This window comes from Ustilago hordei (genome assembly GCF_900519145.1).
Source record: "Ustilago hordei strain Uho2 genome assembly, contig: UHO2_contig_12, whole genome shotgun sequence".
NCBI classification, from domain to species: domain Eukaryota; kingdom Fungi; phylum Basidiomycota; class Ustilaginomycetes; order Ustilaginales; family Ustilaginaceae; genus Ustilago; species Ustilago hordei.
This window is the reverse complement of record NW_024545263.1, coordinates 81,270-98,983: the sequence shown is the minus strand read 5'-3', so window position 1 is coordinate 98,983 and position 17,714 is coordinate 81,270. Positions and strand designations below refer to the sequence as shown.

Here is a 17,714-nt window from a genome sequence, read left to right as displayed (position 1 = left end):
TCCGCAAACGTATCACTTCAACATGTCTCTCTCTAGCAAGCTTGGTATTACTGATGTTGAACTCAAGGGCAAGAAGGTCCTGATCCGTGTCGACTTCAACGTCCCCATGGACGGCGACAAGATCACCAACAACCAGCGTATCGTTGCTGCCCTTCCCACCATCAAGTATGCTATCGAGCAACAGGCCAAGGCCGTCATTCTCATGTCCCACTTGGGCCGCCCTGACGGCAAGGCTGTCCCCAAGTACTCGCTCAAGCCTGTTGCTGCCGAAGTTTCCAAGCTCCTTTCCAAGGATGTCGAGTTCCTCCCTGACTGCGTCGGTCCCGAGACCGAGAAGGCTGTCTCCAGCGCCACTGATGGCAAGATCTTCCTCCTCGAGAATCTCCGATACCACGTCGAGGAGGAGGGCAAGGGCACCAACGAGGCCGGTGAGAAGGTCAAGGCTGACCCCAAGAAGGTCGAGGAGTTCCGTGCCAGCCTCACCAAGCTCGGTGACGTCTACATCAACGATGCCTTCGGTACTGCCCACCGTGCCCACTCTTCCATGGTCGGTGTCCAGCTTCCCCAGCGTGCTGCCGGTTTCCTCATGAAGAAGGAGCTCGAGTTCTTCGCCAAGGCTCTTGAGAGCCCCGAGCGTCCCTTCCTTGCCATCCTCGGTGGTGCCAAGGTCTCGGACAAGATCCAGCTGATCGACAACATGCTTGACAAGGTCAACTCGCTCATCATCTGCGGTGGCATGGCTTTCACCTTCAAGAAGACGCTCAACAACGTCAAGATCGGCACTTCGCTCTTCGATGAGGCTGGCTCGCACAAGGTCGCCGAGCTCGTCGAGAAGGCCAAGAAGAACAATGTGGAGCTCGTCTTCCCCGTTGACTACATCACTGCCGACAAGTTCGACAAGAACGCCAAGACCGGCTCGGCCACCGACGCTGAGGGTATCCCTGACGAGTGGATGGGTCTCGACGCCGGTGAGGAGTCGCGCAAGAAGTTCCGTGAGACCATCCTCAAGGCCAAAACCATTCTCTGGAACGGCCCTGCCGGTGTGTTTGAGTTCGACAACTTTGCCGGTGGTTCCAAGGCCATGCTCGACGCCTGTCTCGAGGCCGAGAAGAACGGCTCGACCGTCATCGTCGGAGGTGGCGACACTGCTACCGTTGTTGCCAAGTACGGTGCCGAGGACGGAATCTCGCACTGCTCGACCGGAGGTGGTGCTTCGCTGGAGCTATTGGAAGGAAAGGCTTTACCCGGGGTAGTGGAGCTTTCGCAGAAGTGAATCTCTGGCCAACGTGCCAATCTGTGAACCATACTCATTAATGTTGCTAATTGCAAGCGAACTTTCCGATTATTCTCCCATTCTGCGTACTGACTCGAACAAACATGTGAGAATCTTGGCTAGGACCTTTGTTTATTGGCGGACGTAGTACCGAGCAAAAACTATCAATTGTTGAAATCTAGTAGAACGTCAATGCATTATAATTGCAACACTTTGCCAGGCTGATAAGATGGTTTCATGGCGCAGTTGGTTAGCGCGTCTCCTTAACACTTCCGATTCCGGATCGTTAGGGATTACGGAGGAGGTCGCCGGTTCGAACCCGGCTGAAATCATTTTTTAGCTGTTTTTTGGCCCGATTATGAACATGCTGATCATGCTCAGTAAGGCTTAAAACTGGACTCTTTCACTTCCCCTCATGCGGCGAGTGGGAGTCTATGATCAGAAAGAAGGGCGATGCGATTTTTGCAGCGTCCATCTTGTCGCGCTCGCTTTCTCCAAGAGGGAGCTGCCTCCCAATTTGGGAAGGATCCTCTCAGTAACCTTTGCTATCAGATACACATGAGTGGCAGAAGGGTCTTGTGGTGCTGCAGCTTCAATGCTTTCTTCGCCATGCTGACTGCATCCACCATGGTACCGAACAGGCGGAACAATGATCTTCAAGAGGCCTGCAGACGGAGACGGACCAGCTAGCTGGAATTTCTTCCTTCCCAAAGTTTTTTTTTTTTTTTTTTTTTTTTTTTTCTTTTTTTGTTTTTTTTTTGGAACCAACGAGAAGCGAGAAAAGGTCCAAACGAGTCAGAGGTGCATGCAGCAAGCTGCCTCGGTCAAGTTGTTTCACAGCCTGGGTAATTGAACGGGAACGCGTTTCTTCTTGGCTTGTGCGAAGGGGACAGAGCCTTATCAGGCGAGCAACCCTCTTTTGCACTCTCTTCTTCCACCACTATCACCAACAACGGATATCTATACCGACACCATATAGTCGGACTCCAGTGACAATCACATCTCACACTCTCTTCTGCAAGCATCACACACGAAAACACGCTCTCTTCAACACACCCAAAATCGCCTTAAATCATGCCAGGACAGACCGGAAAAGTGCTTTTGGCTTACTCTGGTGGACTCGGTAAGTAGTCCGGGAACCACTCCGGGAGCGCTCATCAGCTGTCAATCCTTGCGGGGTTCAAGCCTTTTTTGACAGGTGTTCACCGTTTCTGGCCCCTGCGCAACGCCGCAATCTAATGTCGTGGACGCCATCATTGACAGATACCTCCTTTTCTTCGTTTTCGTATATCCTGTTTAATATCTGTTGTCCGCCAAATATGGTGTTGTGCGCTTTGACCTTTGCGATTTCTCTCGCTCTGTCTGGGCCAATCGGGATGACTCGAATTCTTTTTCCAATTTCATTTCGGAATAATTTTTCCTCATCTCGCCTCTGCATTCCGCAACCCTTCTAAACGCTCGTTCGCTCGCTCGGCGCACCGATCACCTTGCTCGACACTTACTGGCAACTGATGCTCGCTCGTCATCATCGTCATCGTCGCTATCGCCATTGATCCTGCTCATCACCTTCGAAACGGTTGCTGCGCCTGTCAACAGACACCTCCACCATCCTTGCATGGCTCATCGATGAGGGATACGACGTCATCGCTTTCATGGCTGATGTCGGTCAGGAGGAGGACTTTGAGGCTGCTCGCTCCAAAGCGCTCAAGTGCGGTGCCAAGGACTTCATCCTTGCCGACCTCAAGCGCGAGTTCATCGAGGAGCTCATCTTCCCTGCCGTTCAGGCCAACGCCATCTACGAGGATGTCTACCTTCTCGGTACCTCGCTCGCTCGTCCCGTCATTGCTCGTGGCATGATCGAGGCCGCCGAGAAGACCGGCTGCCAGTACGTCTCGCACGGCTGCACCGGTAAGGGTAACGATCAGGTCCGTTTCGAGCTCGCTTTCTACGGTCTCAAGCCCGACATCAAGGTCATCGCCCCATGGCGTATCCCCGAATTCTTTAACCGCTTCGCTGGTCGATCCGCATTGCTCGAGTACGCCGAGTCCAAGGGTATTCCTGTTACTCAGACCAAGGCTAAGCCCTGGTCGACTGATGAGAACCTCTTCCACATCTCCTATGAGGCTGGTATCCTTGAAGACCCCAACACCACTCCTCCTGCTGACATGTGGAAGTTGACCAAGAGCCCTGAATCTGCCCCCGACACCCCCGAGCGCATCGTCATCGAGTTCAAGCAGGGTCTTCCATCCAAGGTCAAGGTTCTCTCGACCGGCAAGGAGCACACCGACCCCGTCGATGTTTTCTTGACCCTGAACGCTCTTGCTCGTGCCAACGGTATCGGCCGTATCGACATTGTCGAGAACCGTTTCATCGGTGTCAAGTCTCGTGGATGCTACGAGTCTCCCGGTGCCACCATCCTCCGTGCTGCCCACTTGGATCTTGAGGGTCTCACTCTTGACCGTGAAGTCCGACGAATTCGTGACCAGGTTATCACCACCAAGTTCTCCGAACAGCTCTACTACGGTTTCTTCTTCTCCCCCGAATGCGAGTTTGTTCGCTCGTGCATTCCTCAGTCGCAAAAGACGGTCAACGGTCAGGTCAAGATCGCTCTTTACAAGGGTAACGTCATCATTGAGGGCCGAAGCTCCGAAGAGTTGCTCTACGATGAGAAGTTCACATCGATGGACGAGCAGGGTGGTTTCGACTCGGCTGCTACCTCAGGCTTCATCACAGTACAGGCTATCCGTCTCCGCCGATACGGTTTGGGTCTCGCTGAGAGGAACCAGGCCGGTTCCGATCGCGAGACTGCTTACGCTATTCGCAAGTAAGCCTGTGTCGCATGCACACATGTAAATAGAATTATCTCCTTTCAAGGAAGGCAGAATCATTGAAATGCATTCTCTTTCGTCATCATCATTCTGACTTGTGTCAATTTTACTCTCTTTTGCTAGTCAATTGCCAGGTTCGAAGTTCTAGCGCAGGCTTGGGTCCAGACTTGTGCGCTCATTGTGAACGGTTTTCAACCAGGATGCAGATGCTGTGGCAGCTGATCGCACTGTACGGAGGCAAAGAGATGCACGGTGCAATGCCTCGTCGACTGTGCGAGCTTCTATTGTGGATGCGGACGGCTCCCGACCTCGAATTGCACCGCTGCTGGTACTTGATGGTGATCCCTTTGCTACACCGCGGCTGGAACTACTGCCAGAAGCCAAGTTTGGCCTGCTAGTCGCAGCCAAGCTGACAGTGCTTGTACTTGGTTGATTTGAGTTATCCCATGTTGTCTGCCATGTCTTGTCATTCTTTCCTCGTGTTGTCACGCCCATGTTGCCAGGAGAACTGGAAGAAGAGGAGCCTCCTCCGAATGCAAGACGATAGAAGAATCGCTGCTCTTCTGCTGGCATGTCCGAGATTGACTTGATTCGAGGTGGTCCTGGTGGTGGTGATGATGGAGGCGAGCACAACGTGTTGAACATGTCGTCAGCAACCACCTTGTCGATCTCCTCTACTGTCGCTCTCGCTTTTCCATTTGTCTTGGCGCTTTTGCTCGGCCGCAGTGGCTGACAAGCATCTGTTGTTTTACCACCTGCCTGAACACTCGATCCACTTGACACTTGACACTTGATAGCATCAGTCTGATCCAGAAGACTGGAGCGTCCTCTTTTGATGCCCGGTTTGCGCGTCACCCCAAGAATCTTGACCACTTGAGTTGGTGACGAGGGCAGTGGCGGCGTCGAGATGTCATCAAAGGCATTGATGGGATCATCGAGTTCTTCCCGAGAGAGGCATCGCTAGAAGCCTCTCTGGGCTGTTGATCTTGCAAGCCAGGCCAGGCCATCTGATGTGATATTGCAAGCAAGTAAGTGGATGCTGCAAGGGGAGTTTGCGGAAGGACGGGAAGATGCATCGGTGGCTCGGTCGTACTTTATAGCACGGAAAGCTTGCGGCATAGTCGGACATTGCATGCCAGCAGAGCGGAGCGGCTTGGTGCGCAGAATCTTTCTTCTGCGAGAAGGAAACATCTGCTTCCGTCTTACTTTTGCGCTTATGGTTCAACTTCACAAGCGGCTGCAGGAACACCATCAAAAGCTTGACACTACAGAGTGTGTAGGTCAGTGACGAGTCAATTTGCGCAGCGCCGCGTATCGACGGACCGGCGTTCCCTGGCAGAGCTTAACTCAAATACGGTCGACGACCGCGAGCTCGGAAGTGTGCGGCTTGAGATACTCTTTTATCGCCGTGACGAGCAGTTCGGGCTCTTCGAGACGCCCTGCGAGCCGTCTGCGCATGTCTTGGTCCAGTTCGGTGGCGGACTTGCAAATGTATTCGAGCATGACACTGCGTAGCCTGCGAGTGCCGAAGAGCTGCGGTGGAGTTTGCATAGGTGCGTACAGCTCGGCCTTCCTTAGGTTTGTTGGTTGCTCTGTGGAAGTGGAGGTGGTGGCATCGGTGCTGCTAAGCGGATCCGAAAGATCTTGTACTCTGTACAAGACGGATGCGAGGACACGTTTGAGGCTGTTCGAAGAGCTTGTGGGGAAGGAATCCGGAAGAGGGCGAGTGAATAGCCGCGGCAAGTTGATAGACAATAGTCTGCCAGCATAGGCGTGGATTGGAATCGCATCGGCGAGGGGTGCCGAAGCAATCGCGGGCCTTTCGTTTGAGATGCTCGAGGTAGAAGGCGATGGTTTTGCAATAGATAGCAAGCCAGGCGATTACGCCTCATGCAACACGGAAAAAGAAAACATTGGATCCAAAGCTGCGCTGAATTACCCAATGGCTCAAGTAATCTCAGAGTATGCCTCGAGGAAAAGGGTAGAGGAGACTCGGAAGGAAACGGGCTGCTCATACCTCCCCAGACGGACCTAGGTTCTTTCCTCTGCCCTTAGCCTCTTATAACATGTATTTAGTCCTGCTCTTGGTCAGGATTGTACACACACTACACTAGCGAGCTGATGTTGGGTTGTTGAGGCAGTTTCGGGTCCGAACACGCCGGTTCCCCTTTGCTCAGAGCGCCAGTGAGTGCTCGGGTTTGCGGCCACACCGCACTCATCCACACACTTGAAAGCACTGCAAACCGAGATCTCTACCTCTTTTTTACTATTTGTGACTGGATCTATAAAGACAGCTCTCACACAAGGCCCCGTTTAGGCATCGTTGATCTTCTTGAGAATAGCCTCTTCGCACTGAGTAGTGGTAGCCGAGCCTCCGAGGTCAGGAGTGAGATACCTGCCCTCGCGGATGACGGCGTCGACGGCGGTGTAGATCTTGAGAGCGGATTCGGTGTAGCCCATGTATTCGAGCATGAGCGCGGCAGAGCGGATCGAGGCGATGGGGTTGGCTTTGCCCTGACCTGCGATGTCTGGTGCTGAGCCGTGGACGGGCTCTCCCTGCACACCATCAAGCAACACGTAAGAAAGGAACAGACAGCAGTCGATGAAATGAGTCATAAGGGGAAAGATGGAGGTTAAGGAGGAAGGGGAGCTGTACCTACCATGAAGAAGTTGTCACCAGCGTTAACGGAAGGCACGAGGCCAAGCGAGCCGACAAGAGCAGCGGCAGCGTCCGAAACAATATCACCGTAAAGGTTGGGAGCAACGACAACATCAAACACCTCAGGTTCACGGAAGAGACGGTAAACCATCGAGTCGACGAGCTGCTCGTTAAGCTTGACGCCCTCATACCTGCCGGCACCGCCGTTAGACTTCTGGTCCTTCTCATAAACGCCTCGGACCGAAGTACGGAAGAGACCGTCGGTGACGCTAAGCACGTTGGACTTGTGGCAGATGGTAACAGTGGGAGAATAGTTGGGCTGGGTGGTCTTGCGAAGTTCTTGGCGAGCAAGGGCGACTTCGAAGGCTTTCTTTCCGATGCGGGTGGAGGCCTTTTCGGTGATCTGACGAATAGCTCGTGCAATTTGACCGTCGGGACCGCTTTCGCTGGTCTCGGACTTGATGTACTGTGTGATCGAATGATTCAGAAAGTGAGGTCAACGCTTGTTAGAGATAAGTCATCTGTGCAAGCTGTAGATAGGAAATATTCTGGGAGCGAGTTTCGGAGCAACTTACCAAGCACTCAGTGTTCTCACGAATGATCACACTGTCGATAAACTTTTCTTCGTCCTTGGTGCCACGAACGCCAATGACAGGTCGAATGTTGGCATACAGATCAAGCTCTTTCCTCAACTTGACGATAGGCGAGCTGTAACCGTCCACCTTATGGGAAGGACTCGAGACCGAGCCGAACATGGCACCGTGGCAGTCGTCCTTGAGCGCCTTAACAGTCTCCTCTGGCAACGCTGAGCCGGTCTTCTGAAAGTGCTCGAAACCAGCATCGAGGTGGACGAACTCGAATTTGGGAGCACCGGGAGTGTTCTGCAATACGCGTTGAGCGCAAGGGAGAACCTCGCGACCGATACCGTCGGCAGGCATCATACCGAGGCGCAACACCTTGGAGGAAGCATTCTTGAAGATAGAGGCAGCTCTAGAAGTCATCTTTGCGGCGTGTGGGGATGGGTCGAAGGTGATGATGAGGTGGAAAAGGTAGCAGAGGTGGGGGTGTTGAACTCTTCACTTTTGCGCATGAGAAGCAAGCGAGTCACGGCATTTTCCCGAGATCCTTCTTGTGCTAAGTGTCGGCGTCGTTCGGGTTGTGAAAAAGAAAACGTTTTGGATTGTTTGTGTATGCAAAGTTCAACTACAATGCCATTGAAGGCCGGTTGGCCCAATGGTAAGGCGTCTGACTACGACCGTAGCCGCCCAAGCAGCGAGTAATCAGGAGATTCTGGGTTCGAGCCCCAGGCTGGTCAATTTTTTGTTCACTTTATTGATCTCGTCTCTTTCTTGCCCTGACCTTTCCCCTAGATTGATGTGGAAAGTTGCAGCCCTGAAGACAACATTGCGCCTGGTGACTTCTTAGCGGAGCGTATTCGTTTTGACATGGCTGGGTACTCGGCTCATCCTCTCATGTGCGGCCGGAGTCGATAAGGACGCATGTTCAGCCCACGCTTCAGGTCATGGGAGTCTGCAACGAGCTGATTGTCTGAAACTGACAGCTCGGTCATCCTGAGATGTGTACTTGACCTCTGCAGTGATTTCATTGACGAACAACAGGAGAGTTAACAGATCAAGCGGCTCTGCTCTCCGTCACTCTTCCAGGGACATTCACTGAGACGTTGCTCGGCGAGAAAAGCGCTCATTCGACGGCACTGTATAATTCATATACAGGGAGAATAGAGCTCCGGCACTGGACACTCCGACGAAGACTGATCATAAAATTCAAGGCCAGCCATGAGCTTGGAAAGACATGCTGTGAGCTCGAGTAATGATTTCACACTATGGTGTATATCAATTCAATGTCAAACTGCAACAATAACCAAGGCCGGTTGGCCCAATGGTAAGGCGTCTGACTACGACCGTAGCCGCCCAGGCAGCGAGTAATCAGGAGATTCTGGGTTCGAGCCCCAGGCTGGTCAAAACTTTTTGCGTTTTTCTGCCATGTCAAAAGACCCTGGCCCAGTTGAAGCGAGCATCGTTTTTCTTGTCTCGCTTTTTTGACCATCCTTTTTGGACCCTTCCTTTTTGTCGTGGAAAGACTTGGTTCTACTCGTCTGAGCTGGATGAGTCAATGTGCTCGGCTCGCACTTGTGCAGAGGCATTCACTTACAGGTCAGACCAGCGAACACAAGCAAGAAAGCTTATCGTTTTGGATCGAAGGAGCATCGCTCGAGTCGACACACCCAAAAGAACAATACTTAGGCTTCGACTTTGTGTCGCCTTGGGAGCAATACGAATACTTGATCACCCATGCAATCCGATCGTGCTATCTCACCACAAAAAGGTGTCCGAGGCCGTATTGCAAACCCATGCAGCGTGGTCTCAGGTCTCCTCCCCATCTTACCTTGGTTAGACCGTGAGAGTCAAGCATTCGTCATTGAGTCCAGCATAATGGAAGACAAAAATGGAGATGATTTCAGCCGGGTTCGAACCGGCGACCTCCTCCGTAAGCACTAGCAATTATAGGGGAATCAGAAGTGTTAAGGAGACGCGCTAACCAACTGCGCCATGAAACCATCTTACAAGATTGGCCAAGCTTAGCAAATATATTGCATACCACTAGTATTCAACACCTACATAATGGACTCCCAATACCACCAGGACGGACGCCCACTCTGTAGAAATACACCAAGACATCTGACAGAGACTTGTCGGGTGACAGGGAATCATCAAACATTGCAACTGGGTATGCGCGGGCGTACAAAGAACGACTTTCACGAGATACAAGGACAAGGAAAGGTGTGGATCGAGGACGACACAGGAATCAATGCAAGATGCTAAGAGTGTGAAAGGATGGGAGAGAGAGTGTGTGTGTGTGTGAGAGAGAGAGAGAGTGAGAGAGGCGGGACCCGCGCGGATGTATATGCTGCGGTGACGGTAACGAAGAGAAGGTGGCATGCCGGAATACGGCTCGACAGGGCATGTGTAAGAGTTGAAATCGGCGATCCTTGCCGGCACGGGAAGGAACGCTTTCCCTAGATCTACAGCTGACAGTCTTCGAAATCAGTCAACGGATAGAAGGACGTGGCAGAGTCCTCGCATATATACCCGCATGATGGATGATGAGAGAGATCAGCGCTTCGAAGCTAGGAGAAGAGAAGAAGTGGATGCTTAGTTGGCGGCATTGTTGCCAAAGTACGAGCCAAAAGGCTGTTGCTGGTGCTGCTGTTGTTGCTGCCTCTTCAAGTTCGAAATGGCATGCGGGTGGTTCATGTCTTGATCGGGTCCAGCGTTGAGCGAGGGCGAGATCTTAGGTGCTGTTGGGTAGTTTGCGGGACCGAAGCGATCCTTGTTCTGGGCCTCGTAGCCACCAAAGCCGTTACCAGACTCGTTGGGCATTCCAGGCGCGCTCATGCCGGCGTTCTACTGCATCGGGTTGTCGACACCGAACGGTTGCGAGCCGTAGGGAACCGCGTCGAGGAGCTTGGCGCTGCCAAGTCGCAGCGACTGCTTCTCAGCATCTTTGACGTCGAGACTTTAGCCAGGCATTCCCATTACGCCGCTCATGATGGGTTTCAAGTCGGCTGGAGACGAGGCAGAGGTGCCTCCCGGTGATGTGAATGCATTCACAAGGCCGCCAGGAAGCTGCTGTCGCTGCTGCTGAGACTGCTGGAAGGCATCCTCGCCCATGCCAAAGGTAGGGTATGAAGGCTGCTGCTGCTGAGGAGCACAATATGACTGGAGCGACCCACCTTGCGGCAACTGCGTACCGTGGGAGGAACCATACTCTGTCTTGACGTTCGAAGATGCATTGTTAGGGTCCGGGAACGCCGTTGGCCAGGACGCATTTATCCTGTCGGGAAGACCACGAGAATTGCAGGCGTCACCCTGCAGACCTTGATGCTGCTGCTGCTGACCTTGATAGTGCAGGTCATCTCGGAAGCCGCTAAAGTCGCGGACCCTTGCGTCGGATGAGCCACCGTCGTAAGGAGCACGGGCAGTGCTGCCACCTTCGCTGTGTTCGAGCTTGGACAACGTCGCTGCGCGTTTTCGGCTGTCATTCTGCTTCTTGTTGCCAATACCGCATCCTTTGACCAAGACGTGACGTTTCAGAGCGTCCTTGCGACTGAAAGCCTTGTCACAGTAGCCACATGGGAAAGGCTTGACAGCCAAGTGAATGCGAGCGTGACGCTTGAGATCATGGTTGCGACTGAAGATAGCATCGCACGCCGAACATTTGAATTGCTTGGGTGGAGGAACCGACGACCTAGCTTTGAGTTTGCCCCTGTCTGCCGCCGAAGTCAGCGTGATACGCGTCACTTGACCCGATGGTGCTGGGATGCCAGCGAAAGCGTCGAGGGAGTTAGGACCCAACGGCCAAAGCGTCTCGGCAGTGTGATCGTATGGAGCGCCGAGAGCGGGCGCCGAGCCGTTCATCATCTTAGGGAAGGCATCGTTACCGGCGTGTAGAGACGAGTCGCCATATGCACCGCTGTTGCCGCCAAGGTAAGGAGCTTGGCTGTGAAGAGAAGGTTGGGGCCGCTGAGCCATAGGAGCCATGAAGGATGCCGTAGGATACTCGGCATAGTCGGTGCTGGACTGGCCGGCCATACCCCAGGGCACTTGTGCCGGCTGGCTGTAGACCACTGGATTACGCAAAGCCGCTGATGATGAGTTGTCGTAAGTGTAGTTGCTTGGGTGTTCTTGATGGCGAGCCAGATCTGGTTGTGAGAAGCTGTTGGAGTAGCCCGCTAGATGCCTTGACCTGTCAGCGGCAGAGCCTTGCTGAAGCTGCTGCTGCATACGAGGTACAGGCCACATGGGCTCGGCGTGTTCGTCTGCTTGCGATCGACGATCGTAACCGAAGTTCAGGTACGAGGATGGCGGGGCCATCCTAGAGTACTGCTGACTGAAGCCGTACTGGCCGACTCCGTCGTGGCGCTGTGCGACTGCCATTGACTCGTCCTGCGAACGGGACAGGAAGGAAGACAACCGCGCGGCTTGAGGCTTTAAAATTGAGAAGATCGAGAAGGGCGCTGGGTGAAGGGCCTGATTCGACGAGCTATGCGTGATGTGCAGCAACTTGAATGTCGATGGGGACTGATCGAGCTTGCAGGACGTGAGCAAGGCTGGTGGTTGACTGTCGGATCTACAGAGTCTATCGAGACTACTATCGAGAGCTTAACGGTTACGAACAAGTAAGAAAAACACCGTCTCGAGAGTACATATATCAGGTTCTCACGTCAACAAGAAAAAGAAGCGTGGCTTGATGATGCGGATGAAGCCGAACGTAGGTGAGCAGACCTGGAGGCAACGATATGTGCAATCAGGCTACTTGCCACGAGGTGCTGCTTAGGACTCTGTGCGTCGGGTATCGATTTCAGGTCTGGAAGAGTTGTGAGGCCTAGTCGCCCAGAAGCTTTGTGCGTTGACGGTGGGGACCTCGAGTTGACCGTTCGGGCAACAGGCAAGGTTAGAAAGGATATGTGTGCAGGTCGAGGGAAACGACAAATGAAGGGAGTTTGATCGGTTGGCAGTCAGATGAAGCCGTTCGCACCAGATGCAGTGTACGACACTGTTGTCGAAGCTAGCAACGTCGGAAGTTGCGTCTAGACACCCGTCTGTGGTCAAGATGTTGAGGTCTAACGTCGAAAAATGAAGGCGAAGCAGGCACCGAGGCGGGTCAAGCAGGGTTGCACGTGAGGTAATGCAATGCAATTGAATGCCGCCGGTTTGACGCGAGAAAGCTTCATGATGGATAGAGTTGCATGAAGAGATTGTTGATGTTGATGGTGCAGCATGGCGGTAGCGAAGAGGAGAACGGTGGTAATCAGAAAATCAGCAAACAGAAGAGAGACAAAAGTTCGAGGTCAGTGAGATTGTCCTGAACGACAGAGCACAAGGATGACTGGTCAAGAGCAGAAAGTGTTTTCCGAATCGGGAGCATCACACAAGAATTGGCAGAGATTCGACCCACCAAGTCCCAAGTGGGCAACGGCTACTAGACTGGAAAGAAGACTGCCAATATTTGCGATGGTGAGCGCGGTTGTGCGGTCATATGAAGCAAACTATAGCCTGCACAACACAGCAATTGCAACGCCAGCGGGACTTGTGCATGGTGCAGGTCGTGGCCGTGGAGGGTGACATCCTTCAAAGGGTTGCGGTGCTTCATCTGCATTGCAAACAGTCCACAAATCGGCGAGCAGAGCAAAGTGAGGGAAGGACTTGTTCATCTCGAGCAAAGCTTGCGTTGAAGGACAGCTAAGACGAAGCAAATCGCGTCCCAACTTTACACTTGCAGCCGATGGGAGACCGAAGGAAGGTTGCGTGCGTGGAGTCGCAATCGCAATACCACTAGCGTTCAGGAACGCATATGCTGCACCCTAGGAGAGACTCCACACATGATTGTCGGAAGATCAAGCGAGGAGCTGCGAGGAAGAATGAAAGGCGGTGGGTACTTACGACTTCCGAAAGAAAGTTTTGCGGGATCGATGAAGATTAGCGTTTCCGCGGCCAATGTCAATGACGCAGATCGATCGTAAAAGCGCAATGTGACGATTCAAAGGCACAACGGAAGTCGGAGGGAGTTTCAAGGTTCGCGATGAAGCGATGGCAATGACCGAGCTGGAAGAAAGATGAATTGTAAAGGCTGATGGTAGAGACAGCTCTGAATAGTCGACAAGAGGTATGAGGTGACGCGAGTGTTCCGGTCGAAGCGAAGCCGAACTGTCGAGGGAGTGAAAGGAGGCGAAGTCGGAAGCCGGATAGTGTCCAAGTGTGCCGAACGGTTGTTGGGAGTATCGCGATTGTCAACTCTCGCAATTGGAGGAGAGCAACGGCGGGTAGGCGGTGCCCGTATCGATGCGCTGAGGTCGAGGAAAGCAAAGACTTTCGGGGAGGGTCCGATGAGGGTCTATAGTCGCTCCTCTGCGGTGACGATGGCGGAAGGGCGAGGATATTGGTGTTGGAGTTGCTGGCGGTCAAGAGCTAGCAAGCTAGTGGTTGGTAGAAAGAGGATGGAATGGTATGTCTATCGTAGCAAGGACTGGACGATCGAGGTTGAAGGAGGTGGTCCTGAAGAAAGGAAGCAAGAGGAGCCTCGAGGGTTATGACTGAGCTGGTCGGAAACTGAGCCTGACCCAACCAAACCCGAATCGGAAGAGCCGAAACGTCACTGTCGCAGTTCGGCAGAGGCTATGCTGGAGAGAAGGCGAGAGAAAAGAGAGAGAGGAGAGGGACGTTGTCTATAGGTGACAAAAGGTCGTCAGCTCGAGGGCGTGGATGGCATTGGGATAGAAAGGGAGTTAAGGAAAGGAAAGGAGGAAGAGGGGGCTAAAAGATAGGATGGCCAGGTTGAGCAAGGGTTTATCGACAGATCCGACTCCGTTCGAGGAGGGCGGTAAAGTGAGACGGAACGGAAAGCAACATGAGCAGCAGCAGCAGAGGCCAAGGCAAAGCGAGGCAAGGCAAGTCGTGTTGGGTGAAAGGGGAACTGCAAAGAGACATGCAGCATGAACAAGCACGAGTTGCGATCAAAGGCGAGAGCAGAAAAGTTGGGTGTGTGTTGAGGAAGGGCGAACAGCAGCAGCATCTGCAAGCACGATGACCAGGCAGAAAGAGTCAATTTAGAGGAATCATCAATGAGCATGTTCGGCAAGCATACAACAATTGAAGGCGAAATCGGCCCATAAAAGTGCAGGTGCAGGTGCAGGTGAAAAGGCGGCGGAGGCCGAAGGTGAGTAAGATCCCAAGTCCCTTTCGGGCCGGAGGGTGGAATAGGCTCTTTTGGCAGAAGTCAGCATCATCCACCTTGTTGGTTCCTCTCCCTCACTTCTGTCTTTGCAATGAGCGTGGGCAAAGACATGCAGCATGATCAGCAAGCACAAGAGCACAAGAAGCGGAACAACCGAACCAGGGATAGAGGAGGCTTATTTTATTTTAATTTTTAAAAAAAGGGGTTTCCTTTTGGTGGCAGAAGGAATGCTCAAGGCCAGAGTAGTTAGCAGCAGCAAGTCAAAGCGTGGGTGTGTCTCAGAAGATGAAAAAACAGAGAACAGCAAAGAAGATGTGCCTGTGTTCTCAGTCCCTGTGGGTTTTCTGTATCGTAGTAAATAAGAAGTGTCTCTTCTCCTCGTCGATTGGCACGTCCCTTCTATCGAGCATGTTCGAAGGGCGGGCGGAGAAAGAACACCAAGTGAGTGGATTTATTGTATAAAAAAAGAATGGATAGGCGTGATGGGCGTGAACAAGTGTAGAAAAGGAGCCTCACCCATCGCGAGTGAAAAAAAAAAAAAAAAAAAAAAAAAAAAAAAAAAAAGAGAAAAAAGAAAAAAAGCAGAAGTAGGGAAGGCATACAGGCGAGCGAGGCATCAGAGAGGGAGAGGGACTGGCGGCTAAATTGCTAAGCGTGGTGCTTGGCAGGCGTGGTTGCCATGCCCAGTTGTTGGTCCAATTAGGCGCGAAAAAAAAAAAAAAAAAAAAAAAAAAAAAAAAAAAAAAAAAAAAAAAAAAGAAAAAAAAAAAGTTCAAATTCTTGAGTGTGGCCCACGCTTGGTGTCGGTGGCGGAGTTTCAAAATCATTGGCATTTCTAGGCCTTATCCATCAAAGGCAGTGAGAGGAAGATGTATCGTCGACAATAACGTCGACAATCATGAACGACGACAACAGCAACAGCAGTAGCAAGAGCAAGGGCAAGTGGACCGTCCTGCCCTTTAGAGACCATAGCCGAGAAACGATCCAGCATCATCAAGTCGTTAACGTAGCGATCTGGCATCATGCTCCATCTCGCCTGATCGATCCCGTCTCTCTATACTTTGCCCTTCGACAGCGAAGCAAGCTCGATTGAGTGCTAAAAGGCTTGCTGGCGAGGAACGCAATGTTCGAATCATAGAGATGGATCACACGGGACAGAGATGAATGTCAATCAATCGAGTCTAATCCACAAGCGACAGCCACACACACTGCAAAAGCTGAAGAGAGACAGATAGAGAGAGCAATCAAGCAAGCAAGCAAGCAAGCAAGCAAGCAAGCAAGCAAGCAAGCAACTGGCGATGCGGCGTTCGAGCAAAGAGGTGCGAGCCTTTCTTTTGACTATTCCTAGTGCCCATTCCTTTCATTCATGTACTAAGCAAAACGCCAGCGTCAATATTAAGAGTACTGTAGTTGTTACTTTAGAGGCCAACTGACCCGATCATCATGGCATGACAGCCAGCAAAGCAACTCTGCATAGGGCAAAGCAAACAAGCCATAGTATCCTATCGAGTCGTATCGTATCAAAGCGATTGCTGCTGCTGCTGCTTGAGTCTATGAGTACTGTGTATCAGGGGTCCGCCTCTGTGCATGCAGCAGCTGCCGGTGTGGGTTTCTCGGCATCAGACGCATGTGTCAAAACTCGTAGACAAGCAAGGTGCCACTTTGTACTGCTCACTCACATCAGATTGTGGCGGCAAAACCAGTTCGAAAGCCAACTCTTGCGATGCAAACAAATGAGATACGTTAGATAGAGAGGATTAGCGTGCGCCTTAATCTAGCGAAATGGGATCGACTGGAATCCCAGTATGATGTCGAACTTCCCGATACTCTGATTGAAGTAGTGAGTGTTCAGTGCTTAGTCTTGTGCCTGCCGCTCCAGCCAGAGAGCAGGGTGCGAACACGGTTCGGCAACGCTGAATTGTAATCTGCACCAGTGAAATTCCGCTTTGTGACGTGAGATTGACGTCTAAGCGTCGCAGCAGTGGTTGATCGGATTCAAGTTGCCGCGATCAGCTGAACAAAAACCATGGTTCCGGTTTTTGAATTGAGTTTGCCAACAGTCCTCTGCTCTGGCGCTTCTTCCCTTGAACGGCAATATCGGAACTTTGCACCAAGACAAAAAAGAATGAAAGAAAAAATAAGGATTGGTTCGTTTCACGGTGGAACCTGCTTTCTCTCGCTTTTCTATTTTTTTTTTATTTTTTTTTATTTCATTCTTTTTTTTCGACCGCTTTCACTGACGTGTAGCCGAGCTCGTTATGCTCAAATCCACCTCAGAAGCGCTCCCTCTCGCATCCGTCGGAAGCCATCCGAAGTGCTGATACGTCTGTGTGTCTGTGTGAGAGCAACCGTCGTTTTCCTCGTCTCTGCTGTAAGAGAAACGGCAAGTCTCGGAAGTGCCGTTGCCCGTTACTGGCCTGCCGACGAGCTGCAACCTATCAGGTCGTCCAAGAGACACGGTGTCCTTTTGGTTTAAGCGTACTTCAGGGTCTATAGGCACAATGGTTTTTGTTGATTGGTTCATTTTAACTGCAGCTGTGCTTTGAAACCCCCTTTTCTCTCAAAAAAAAAATCGTGTTGGCCAGCCAATGTTGAGTTGACTGCTGTTTATCGACGATCAGGAACCCCATTTTGCATGTTCCTTGTCTTGGCCTGTCATTTGCAGAACGGGCTGACTCCGAATCAATCAATCCAAAGGTCTACACCCATTTTAACGTACACAACTACCGTTCCGACAGTTGTCAACCGATAGTTACGAGCACATCACATTCCGTTCGGCGGTCATCCAAACCCCTATCGGTGTAATGGGAGTGAATCGAGAGAAAGACGGCACGGACTTTGCTTGGCAAATGGAACACCTCAAGGGCAAAAGGCATCACACGCATCTCCGAGCGGAATGCTCCAGGAGCTACCGCTGTATTCAGCGCGGAAAACCTCTTTGGTTTCCGCTGTTTCCGCTGTTTCCGATGTTGATTCGCTTACAGCATTGACTTTGGCAGTCAAGATGGTCAATATTGGATGCGCCCCAATGTGAATCACTGGAAATAAGAGGTGGACGAAGGATGGCAGAGAAACAAATGAATTTCAAATTTGGTGGTTGATGTCGGCGCGATAGACAAGCAATCAATCAATCTTCAAACTGCCTACGCGATTTCGTGCAGCGGTGAGTGTCGATTGTATGGTATGTACATACGTCGTC

General features: G+C 51.9%; 4 protein-coding genes and 4 non-coding genes across 8 annotated transcripts; 5 read left to right on the top strand and 3 right to left on the bottom strand.

Moving 5' to 3' along the window:
• Positions 1-22: 22 nt before the first annotated feature.
• Positions 23-1,273, top strand: UHO2_05087 (putative PGK1 - phosphoglycerate kinase; the record flags this gene model as incomplete). The annotated part of the gene is made up of 1 exon (XM_041556090.1): positions 23-1,273. The coding sequence occupies one exon, from the start codon at positions 23-25 to the stop codon at positions 1,271-1,273; it is 1,251 nt and encodes a 416-aa protein (XP_041412024.1).
• A 231-nt stretch (positions 1,274-1,504) lies between these two features.
• Positions 1,505-1,605, top strand: tRNA-Val(AAC). The gene has a single exon. It is a non-coding gene; the product is annotated as a tRNA-Val (tRNA).
• A 742-nt stretch (positions 1,606-2,347) lies between these two features.
• Positions 2,348-4,101, top strand: UHO2_05086 (putative ARG1 - argininosuccinate synthetase; the record flags this gene model as incomplete). Its single annotated transcript, XM_041556089.1, has 2 exons — positions 2,348-2,396; positions 2,870-4,101. 2 exons carry the CDS (start codon positions 2,348-2,350, stop codon positions 4,099-4,101), a joined length of 1,281 nt encoding a protein of 426 aa, XP_041412023.1.
• A 2,313-nt stretch (positions 4,102-6,414) lies between these two features.
• UHO2_05085 (putative LYS12 - Homo-isocitrate dehydrogenase) lies at positions 6,415-7,761 on the bottom strand (the record flags this gene model as incomplete). Its single annotated transcript, XM_041556088.1, has 3 exons — positions 6,415-6,657; positions 6,762-7,226; positions 7,336-7,761. The coding sequence occupies 3 exons, from the start codon at positions 7,759-7,761 to the stop codon at positions 6,415-6,417; spliced, it is 1,134 nt and encodes a 377-aa protein (XP_041412022.1).
• A 218-nt stretch (positions 7,762-7,979) lies between these two features.
• tRNA-Arg(ACG) lies at positions 7,980-8,075 on the top strand. Its single transcript has one exon. It is a non-coding gene; the product is annotated as a tRNA-Arg (tRNA).
• A 570-nt stretch (positions 8,076-8,645) lies between these two features.
• tRNA-Arg(ACG) lies at positions 8,646-8,741 on the top strand. Its single transcript has one exon. It is a non-coding gene; the product is annotated as a tRNA-Arg (tRNA).
• Positions 8,742-9,233: 492 nt separating this feature from the next.
• Positions 9,234-9,338, bottom strand: tRNA-Val(AAC). The gene has a single exon. It is a non-coding gene; the product is annotated as a tRNA-Val (tRNA).
• A 595-nt stretch (positions 9,339-9,933) lies between these two features.
• On the bottom strand, positions 9,934-11,718 carry UHO2_05084 (uncharacterized protein; the record flags this gene model as incomplete). The annotated part of the gene is made up of 2 exons (XM_041556087.1): positions 9,934-10,185; positions 10,321-11,718. 2 exons carry the CDS (start codon positions 11,716-11,718, stop codon positions 9,934-9,936), a joined length of 1,650 nt encoding a protein of 549 aa, XP_041412021.1.
• Between the last annotated feature and the right edge of the window lie 5,996 nt (positions 11,719-17,714).